This window comes from Capsicum annuum, chromosome 2, assembly GCF_002878395.1.
Source record: "Capsicum annuum cultivar UCD-10X-F1 chromosome 2, UCD10Xv1.1, whole genome shotgun sequence".
NCBI classification, from domain to species: Eukaryota; Viridiplantae; Streptophyta; class Magnoliopsida; order Solanales; family Solanaceae; genus Capsicum; species Capsicum annuum.
In genome coordinates, this window is record NC_061112.1 from 110,404,474 (window position 1) to 110,415,214 (window position 10,741).

General features: G+C 40.9%; 1 protein-coding gene and 1 non-coding gene across 2 annotated transcripts; both read left to right on the forward strand.

The window, feature by feature from the left end:
• The first annotated feature begins 2,047 nt into the window (after positions 1–2,047).
• LOC107861092 (ribonuclease H2 subunit C) lies at positions 2,048–10,291 on the forward strand. Its single transcript, XM_016706477.2, has 4 exons — positions 2,048–2,362; positions 7,654–7,746; positions 9,211–9,386; positions 9,917–10,291. Exons 1-4 carry the CDS (start codon positions 2,200–2,202, stop codon positions 9,980–9,982), a joined length of 498 nt encoding a protein of 165 aa, XP_016561963.1. The 5' UTR covers positions 2,048–2,199; the 3' UTR covers positions 9,983–10,291.
• Positions 10,292–10,612: 321 nt separating this feature from the next.
• TRNAN-GUU lies at positions 10,613–10,686 on the forward strand. The gene has a single exon. It is a non-coding gene; the product is annotated as a tRNA-Asn (tRNA).
• Positions 10,687–10,741: the final 55 nt, after the last annotated feature.

Consider the following 10,741-nt stretch of genomic DNA (forward strand, 5'->3'; position numbering starts at 1 on the left):
CCCAATAACACTCAAATTCACATTACTCAAAAACATTTTTTACTGTACTTTGCTTCAATTTTTCACTGTTTGAAATAAAAAATATTAAAGCCCAAATTTTTTCCTGTTTTCAATGTTCGTTAAATGTATTGTTATTTCCATGTGCATAGAGTAAGACTTACCTATGTTACTTTTTTTAATTGCATATTTCATTTTGTCATCGTAGTAGCTTATTTCACAAGGTTGAATAACCTTGTCGTTCAATTGTATTTCTATTGATTGTAGTATCTTGAGATTCACCCGATAAAATATTAAAAAATGTCTCCTATGCTTGCTAACTAGTAATTGCTTAAAATTTAGTGACTTGTAATATCTTAATACTCGATATTGATATTATTTGCTATGCTTAAATTAGTTTAGGCAGTGATATACTAGTTAACAGTTAGTAGTATTTTTAAAAAAATATTTTTTGACTCACCAACCAAACACTAGAAAATATATTTTTGAAAAATATTTTCTACTCACCAATCAAACACCATAAAATATTTTTCGAAAAATATTTTTCACTCACCAACCAAACATAAAAAAATAAATAGAAAACCAACTTACTTTTCCGAAAAATATTTTCCAAGAAAACATTTTCCATTATACCAAACACACCCTAGAGTATATCTGATGCGGAAAATCACACATAATAAGTGTGGAGAGACGACGATATATACAACTCTCTCTCTTCTTTTTTCACTCATTAATTCTTCTCCGTAGACCCAATAAACTCCTTCCATTTCTCAGATTGCTCAGCGCTTAGCCCTTATTAGAGCACTGCGAAGAGAAATATTTGCTAAAATGTAAGTACATAACTGTAATCAGATAAATTAATCACCAAATGTCATTTTTCAAGTACAACAAAAGAAAAATGATAATTACTCTTTTGCTCCGAAATTATCGGCCATCTTACTTTTGCCAAAAAAACAACTTAGAGGATATTTGATTAAGTTTATAAATAGCTTAAATTAACTTATAAGCATTTTCTTTTGTCGAATTTATTATTTACCAAAGATGTTTATTAACTTTAGTGCCCATAAGTCAAAATCTATAAGTTGATCACTTATAACGTATGATTTTATAATTTATAAGCATTTTTGGTTTAACCAAGTTTTTTATAATTTTTATTCCAAATTTCTTAAACGCAATTTTCCATTATATCTCTATTTTATTCCTCCGTGCTTGTGGAGTTACATTAAAATATATTGTTGTTGTATGTATCTATATTTTACATCTGACATTCGTCTTTTTAAAAAAGAAAAAAATGTATTTTATAAATTGCTTTAAGGACAATTTAACATTTAAATTGAAAAAGTACCCTTAATTATATATTATCAATTTCAAAAATTTTCATCCAAACATATAATTACACTAACTAAAAGTATTTTTTAATACTTGATATTTTCAATTATTTCTAATCAATTAACCCAAAAGATCATTTTATGTCAAAATATACTTAAAACTTACAAGTGAGTTTGGCCAGTTTACAAAGATTAACCATATAGTACCTGCCTAATTATATCTCGTCACAGTTTTACAAATTTTTATATCTAGATTACCCTGATCTCCTTGACTTGCTTTTATGCTTCTAACTGAAGTCTATAAATAAATAATTCCTTTATTTTAATTTATATGACATTTTCATTTTCGAAAGTCAAAACAATTTAAATTTGGACATGAATTTTCAAGTTTTTTAAATAAAATTTATATATTTGAAAACTAGGTAAACAATAAAATATTATAAGTAACAATAATTGACAATTCAAACTAATTAAAAGATAAACTTTCTTAAATACATAGACTTGTTAAAATACTCTCTCTATTCTGTTTTAACTGCTTTTTTTTTTTTAAAGAATCAAACAATATACATTTTAATTAATATTTTAAGATATATTTCTTACTTAAATTAAAAAAAAATTATAATTTATAATATTTTTTATATAATTTTTATATATTTAAATTTTAATTCAAAAAATAAAATTAGTTTTATTTAATTTAACTTGAAAACTTACCGAGACAATGCAAAAATTAAAAGGAACAGAGGGAGTATGCAATTTGAAAGGTGCCCATAAATTGGGATGGGGTGGGCATAAAATTAATGAAAAAGCGCGGGAAAATAGAAGATTATCTAAAATTAGGGCTTGTTTTGATAGTCGTTACCAAATTAAGTGAGCAATGGAGAGAAGCAACAATGGAATTTCAGGCACAATTGATCTGAACGGCAGTATTCCGCCGTCGATGGCGGTGGATCTCACCGGAAAAGTGCACCAGCTGCCGTGCTGTATAAAGTTCAATGGTCCATCTGATGTTTCCCACTACTTCAAACCCAAATCCACTGGTATCTATTAATTAATTATTCCATTTCATTCTCGACTTGAATTTTTTGGTTTTTGGGTATTAAAACTTACTCTATCCGTTTCATTTTGTTTGACGCATGTTTGACATGATAGCCTCTTTTAAGAAAATATTTATTAGGGGTTTGTTTTACTAAATTACAACAATAACATACCCAGTGTATTCCTCACAAAGTGGGGTCTGGGAGGTTAAAATATACGAAGTAGAGAGACTACTCAGTACAAATAACAGTATAATCAATAAACAAACGAAAAATATAAAAGCACACAACAAAAATGGGAGACACACCGCAAGATAATGAAGAAAACAAGACACTCACTCGGTAATACTATAAACCATCTATTCGAAATAAAAAACATCATCGAAACACCACGAACAAACAACTATAGGTGTAGATACAGACAAAAGCACTTGTACTTACTATTGCAGACGAACTCCTACCCACTAACCCTGTATCCCAGTCCGTGTCCTCCACACCTTCCTATCAAAAGTCATGTCTTTTGTAAGTTGTAACTGCTCCATATCATGCCTAATCACCTCCCTCCAATATTTCTTCGGCCTACCTTTACCCCGCCTAAAACCATCAATAGCCAGTCTCTCATACCTCTGAACTGGAGCATTCGTGCTTAGGGGCGGAGCTACCCTTTGCCGAGGGGGTTCATCCGAACCCCCGTCAGTGAAAAATTATGCTATATATGCTATATAGGCCGACCCTACCCACGGCCTTCGGCGCCGTCGCCGACCGTCGGCGCCGACCCGACCCGACCACCGGTCCCCGGCGTCGACCTCCGTCGCCGGTCTCCGTCGCCGTCGCCGGTCTCTGGCTCCGTCGCCGTCGTCGACCTACGGCGCCGACCCTACCGCCGGTCACCGCCGTACCCTCTCTCTCCCGCGCCTCGGCCCTCCGGCCCCGTCGCCGTCGCCGACCTACGGCGCCGACCCGACCGCCGGTCACCGACGCTGACCGCCGGACCTGACCGCCGGTCACCGACCGCCGTCGCCGAGATCTGGTTCCCCCCTGCTGTACCCCCCCCCTTCTCTGTCCAGACCCCCCCCTCCGCCGGCGCCGTACAACAGGGCAGCAGCTGTAGCTCGGTCTTCAGCCGGAAGCCGCGGATCCATCTCAGTAGCGATCCCCCGGCAGCAGGTCCACGCGGGGCTTGGTTGCCGGCTTGGTCTACAAGTGAAATCTGGTGACTTCTAACCTTTGCTTATTTCATTCTTCATTCTGCATTCTTTCATTCTTCGTATTATACTAGTAATTGAGTATAGTTTGGTTGCTGGAATATTTCCTTGAATTGGTGTGAGCCTTGTATTAATTGCTGCTGCTTTACTATTACCATCGTTTATGTCTTTATATCTTTATATTATCTTTATATTCTCTTATACTTTCGCCTAGTTGTGGCTGTGGGCAGTAATGGGTGGATAGGGTCATGTCCGAGGGGGTTGGGGCGGGGGGCAGTGGTGGGGGCGGGGGATGAGGAAAGGGCGGGAGTGGGAGGGAGGCCAAGGTTTGGCCGCGGGGGAAGTAGTGGAGGGCGTGCGGGTAGTGAAGGTAGGCTGAGGGTTGGGTCTTAGAATATAGGGACCCTGCAGGGCAAGTCCATAGAGCTTGTGAAGACCCTTAGGAAGAGAAGGATCAATATTGCGTGTGTTCAGGAGACCAAGTGGGTAGGGTCTAAGGCTAGGGATGTGGATGGTTACAAGCTGTGGTACTCTGGGAGCGAGAGGCGTCGGAATGGAGTTGGCATCTTAGTGGATGAAGAGCTTAGAGGTCAGGTAGTAGAGGTGAAGAGGATCAATGATAGGTTGATGACTATTAAGTTGGTCATTCGGGGGTTTACCCTGAACGTGTGTAGTGCCTATGCACCGCAAGTGGGATCGGAGGGGGAGGAGAAGATGCGGTTTTGGGAGGCCTTGGAGGAGGTGGTGAGAGGCGTGCCAAGCTCGGAGAAGATTGTTGTAGCAGGAGATTTCAACGGGCACATCGGGGCGCTACCGGGAGGCTTTGGTGATGTGCATGGTGGTTTTGGTTTTGGGGAGAGAAATGAGGAGGGGGCTACCCTACTGGAGTTTGCGAGGTCCTTTGGGCTGGTGGTGGTGAACTCGGGCTTCCCGAAGAAGGACGAGCACCTGATCACCTTTCGGAGCGCGGTAGCCAGGACCCAGATTGACTTTGTGTTGCTTAGGAAAAGGGATAGGGCGTGGTGTAAGGATTGTAAGGTCATCCCGAGTGAGAACCTTTCGACCCAACATAGGCTCTTGGTTATGGATTTGGGTATAAAGAAGAATAGAAAGAGGAGAAGTAGGGAGTGTAGACCTAGAATTAAGTGGGGCGGCTTGACGCCAGTGAAGGCGTGGGACATAGGGGAGAAGTTGGCAGGAATGGGGGTGTGGGAGTGTAGGGGAGACGTGGATAGTATGTGGGATAGGGCGGCTAGGTGCATCAGGGAGAATGCGAGTGAGGTGTTGGGGGTTTCTAGGGGCCGGGCCGGGCACCATCAGGGGGATTGGTGGTGGAATGAAGAGGTGGAGAAGAAAGTGGGGACCAAGAAAGGGGCGTATGCCAAGTTGGTGGAGAGTAAGGACGAAGAGGAGAAACGGGTAAACAGGAAAGAGTACAAGCTAGCGAGGAAGGAGGCTAAGTCAGCAGTCACGGCAGCTAAGACGGCCGCCTTTGAGAGCCTGTATGCAGGGTTACAGGGGAAGGGAGGGGAGAAAAAGTTGTTTAGACTCGCTAAGGCTAGGGAGAGGAAGGGTCGTGACCTCGATCAGGTGAGGTGCATTAAGGGGGAGGACGGTAGAGTGTTGGTGGAAGACGGCCACATTAAGAATAGATGGCAGTCGTACTTTCATAGGCTCTTGAATGACGAAGGGGATAGAGCTATTGTGTTAGGGGAACTGGAGCACTCAGAGGAGTGTCGGGATTTTAGCTATTGTAGACGTTTTAAGGTAGAAGAGGTTAGACAGGCTGTTCGCAGAATGCGAAGGGGTAGGGCGACGGGGCCGGATGAGATACTGGCCGAGTTTTGGAAGTTCGTTGGAGAGGCTGGTCTGAGGTGGTTGACGGGATTGTTTAATGAAATCTTCAAGACGGCAAAGATGCCCGAGGCTTGGAGGTGGAGCACCATGATACCTCTCTATAAGAATAAGGGGGACATCCAGAGTTGCAACAACTATAGGGGTATTAAGTTATTGAGTCACTCTATGAAAATCTGGGAGAGAGTGGTCGAGGTGAGGCTGAGACGGATAGTGTCTATTTCAGAAAACCAGTTTGGATTTATGCCTGGCCGCTCGACGACGGAGGCAATTCACCTGGTACGGAGGTTGGTGGAACAGTATAGGGAGAGGAAGAAGGACCTGCACATGGTGTTTATCGACCTGGAGAAGGCCTACGACAAAGTCCCTAGGGAGGTGCTTTGGAGATGCTTGGAGGTGAGGGGAGTACCGCTGGCATATATCAGAGCAATCAAGGATATGTATGATGGAGCGAAAACTAAGGTGAGGACGGCGGGAGGAGACTCAGAACATTTCACGGTCCGGACAGGGTTGCATCAGGGATCTACTCTTAGTCCCTTTTTGTTTGCAGTGGTAATGGATGTGTTGACGCGGCGTATTCAAGGGGAGGTGCCGTGGTGTATGCTTTTTGCAGACGATGTAGTTCTGATAGCTGAGACCCGAGAGGGTGTGAGCGACAAATTAGAGGTGTGGAGGCAAACCCTTGAGTATAAAGGGTTCAGGGTGAGCAGAAGCAAGACAGAGTATGTGGAATGCAAGTTTAATGACATGAGGAGGGAGAACGAGGTAGTAGTGAAGCTGGAATCACAGGAGGTAGGTAAGAGGGAGAGTTTCAAGTATCTCGGGTCCGTGATCCAGAGTAACGGTGAGATTGATGAGGATGTCTCGCACCGTATTGGGGCGGGATGGATGAAGTGGAAGCTCGCGTCGGGGGTGCTGTGTGATAAGAAGGTGCCGCCTAAGCTTAAAGGCAAATTCTACAGGGCGGTAGTCCGTCCGGCCATGTTGTATGGAGCGGAGTGTTGGCCAGTGAAGAACTCCCACATCCAAAAGATGAGGGTGGCAGAAATGCGGATGTTGCGCTGGATGTGTGGGCTGACTAGAGGGGATAGAGTTCGGAATGAGAACATCCGGGAGAAGGTTGGTGTGACACCAGTGGAGTGCAAGATGCGGGAAGCCCGATTGAGATGGTTCGGACACGTGAAGAGGAGGGGCATGGATGCCCCGGTCCGTAGGTGTGAGAGGCTAGCGTTGGATGGGTTTAAGCGGGGTAGGGGTAGGCCGAAGAAGTACTGGGGTGAGGTGATTAGGCGAGACATGGAGCAGTTACAGCTCACCGAGGACATGACCCTAGATAGGAAGGTCTGGAGGACGCGAATCAGGGCAGAGGACTAGGGCCAGCCTGAGTCGCTAGTGTAGGGAACTACTTGGTGGGGGTTTATGCATGTTAGGAGCCCGTGTCCCATGTTTTATTATGGATCTGTGTGTTTTCCTTTGTTTTAGATTACTTATGGGTGCCGTATTTATGTTATGTAATCTTGTAACCTTGTGCTGTGCTTTACTATGTGTTTGTGTGGTACCGCGTGTCTTGAGCCGGGGGTCTATCGGAAACAGCCTTTCTACTTCTTCAGAGGTAGAGGTATGGACTGCGTACATCCTACCCCCCAGACCCCACCAGGTGGGAATACACTGGGTTTGTTGTTGTTGTTGTTGTTGTTGTTATATATTAGATGTTGAACCCCCTTCGGTTAGTTCGTATATTCATTTATGAACCCCTTAGTGAATATCCTGGCTCCGCCACTGTTCGTGCCCCTCATCACATGTTCGAACCATTGCAACCTCACTTCTCGCATCTTGTCCTTCACCGAAGCAACTCCCACCTTCTCGTGAATAATCTCATTTCTAACCCTATCACTCCAGGTAAGTCCACACATCCATCGCAATATCCTCATCTCCGCCATCTTCAACTTTTAGATGTGGGGGTTCTTAATTGGCCAATACTCCGGTCCATACAACGTAGCCGGTCGGACTATCATTCTGTAGAACTTACCTTTATGCTTTGTAAATATAAATTTGACTACTTACACTTTATACGTCTACTGATTTCATAAATTGGACAAGTAGAATTATTTTTAGTAAGGGGACCTAGTAAAATGAAACAGAGGGAGTAGTTATTGAGAAATATTTCTTTTTGTTTTATTTATTTGTTTATTTATTTATATATAATTAGTGTTTGAATTTGTGATTGAAATGAAGGTGTAATTGTTGATGGGTTAAGTGTGGAGGAAGCTTATTTTAGAGGAAGGAAGCTTCAGGGTACTACTGTTGCAATTCCTCACGGCTATTCTGGTAAACTCCTTTAATTTTCTTTTAATAATGGTGTTGCTCTGGCTTGCCTATTAAATGATTAATATTGTGCAAATAGTATGGGTAGAAATTTAGCAAAGGAGGACCTAAATACTTAAAAAAATTTGGACTTCTATAAATTGAAGAGCCTTTCTTTCCCATAATAAGATGATAGCATCTACAGTGTAACGAGTTCTGTTTCTACTATTTTCTGTTGTTTTGTTACTACCTTTTGTTTTTGTTCTTTTCCTATGTTGCTTGGTCTCAAGCCGAGGGTCTATCGAAAACAGCCTCTCTACCTTACCTCTGAGGTAGTGGTATGAAATGCATACATTCTAGCCTCCTTAGACCCCACTTTGTGGAATATACTGCGTATGTTGTTATTGTTGTTGAAGTTTCTTATATGTAGGTTACTTGGCCAAAAAATACTGATATTTTATGATTGTTTTAATATAATTTTCTTTGTCATCTGATTTATTGTTGTTCAAGGTTTGCAATTGTTAGCTTACGCATGACACCTTGTTATTTTGACCCCTACACGTTGTTGGATCTAAGTCTCAATACGTGCTCCTTGGATAATAACCATCCATGAGTACATCGTACTCTTGGTTAGTTGTTGCGCACATAGCTGTGTTTATATGCTATAATATTGAGGAAACATTGTTCTGTTGATATTATTTCCCATCCAGCATAATTTATTAGGAGGTTTCATTACTGGATGGCCCGAACATCAATTGATATGAACTTTATTAGATTCCCGTACCAAAAGATAGCTATTTATGTGGCAGAGCCTAATGCCATGTAATCACAGTGAAATCCTAATCTAAATGGCATGTGATTGAATTCTCACACCTGCAACCAGGATCATAATTGCTTGATTTTCTTTTCTTTTTCGGGGTATGGGGGTTGAGAGAGGGATGAGGGTGAGGGGAAGGGATCAACAAGACTGGTGAGCGCTGAACTATTTGCTTGTTTCATCTTTCAAGAGTTTATCCTAGCTAGTTTACATGGATTATAGTTTGGCTTCCAACTTTTGATGATTCAAGAAAAATTTTGGTTAAGCTTCTGGTTTTATTAGCCACTTATGTCAATCTTAGAACAATTGTCTGGAAGGAAAATGTCCAGACGAACTTAAGATACATGTTTTTCGATTCATAGTGTATTATCTTACAGCTTTTGTATTGGTGGACAAGGAAGTACATTTAGGTCCCATCAGAGGATATACTCTCTCATGTCAAGTTTGATACTTCAATTCTGTGATATGTACTTCTAATGTATCACTGCATGTGTTGCTGTTTTCAGTGATATAATCTTTTTTCCCTTTTTCTTTCTTGAACTTTGTAGAGTAAAACGATCTACATCACTCATCTGCCACCTAACAATATGATTATTATAGTTCGAATTTATATTAGGATCTTAATCTTCTTATCTTAATGTCACTTGAAACCTCTTGACTTGCTTCTTCAGGGTTTGTCTTGGGAAAGAAAATGTCTGATGCGAAAAGTAAAAGGTCCAAAGAAGATTTAAGTTGCTGGGAGACGAAGGCAAAGTTCCAAAACATAACATTGTGGAACCATGATTCTCTTCCCTCAGAAAATGATGCTTCCTTGCGTGCCTTCCACCTATTTTCTGTTGCAACAGCAGTAAGTTTCTTCTTGATATTAGTTACCTGGAGATGCCTTTCCGCCTTTATCTGTTTGATTTTCTGTCAAGTTGCCAAATGTTCATATCAAAGCTGCTCCTTAGACAACAGCAGTTTCTACTGACTGGTATCTGCTTTGACGTGACACCCTGGCCGCCTAAAATATTTTTTTGGATTGTGGTTAAAATTTGAGTCTATCTTACTTCCCCAAATTTTCACTATTTTTAAATTTATCTTGGTTTTGTGGTGACTTGGGAGTATCAAATTAGCACCAGTAGTCCAAATCTGTGACCAAAGGTTTGGCTAATTTCGATTCTCCTTCAGTTGTCTTTCCTCTGATAAATGCTTATCAACACTAATGTGGAAAATGAGCATACGGACAAAATGCATGTCCGAAGCTGCAATTAAAATGGTCGGGATGCATTTGTATGGGCATTTTATCATTGTTACATGCTTATTTACTCTGCTTTGAGTACCTAGTGATGTAGTCTTTCGTTGAGCCTATATTAAACTTGCTTTTCATCAATGCAGCTGCACCAACCAGTCAGTGTTGAAGACCTGGAAGCTGCATCAATCGATCAAGAATTAGAGCTATAAATTGACAATCTGATGAGATAACCTTCACACGGAGTACATTTTCAGCTTTTGCGAGTTTATGGAAAGCATTCTTCATTATATATCAATACAATCTGGACACAATTTATGATGCGTCTAATATGTACACGCGAGAACATATTAACAGAGACATTTCTTATATCTCGAAAAGTTCCCTTCGTTTCTGTAAGATTGTACATTCTCTGATGTATAGTCGTAGATTTATACCCATTTATGTGGACTGATTGATGACTGTTTTAACTAGTATGAGCTTTATCACATGTTGAAACTTGAAATAAGGTTATCTCTACCGAAGAATTTATATTTACCAAGGCCTGACAAACACTCCAAAAATGTCTAGTTACACTATAATCCAATTCGATGGTGGCTTTTCAGTCTTAATAAACTTCCTACGCAGAGATAGATCTGTTAGGTCATGTCAAATCCAAACGTTACACTCCCTTCGTCGTAATTTATGCACTTTCTCGTTTTAGTTAATTTCAAAAAGAATTACTACATCTTTTTATATAGCAACAATAACTTAAAAATGATTTGTAGCTACACAGATACAGAGTCATTTTAGATCTCAAGTTTAAAAAGTTTAAAGGGAAAAAATAATTCATTGGCATACAAGCTGGAATAGCTCAGTTGGTTAGAGCGTGTGGCTGTTAACCACAAGGTCGGAGGTTCAAGCCCTCCTTCTAGCGTCTTTGTAATCCTTTTTCATCTTTACTTTTTAGAAGAGTGAACATTCTTGAAATT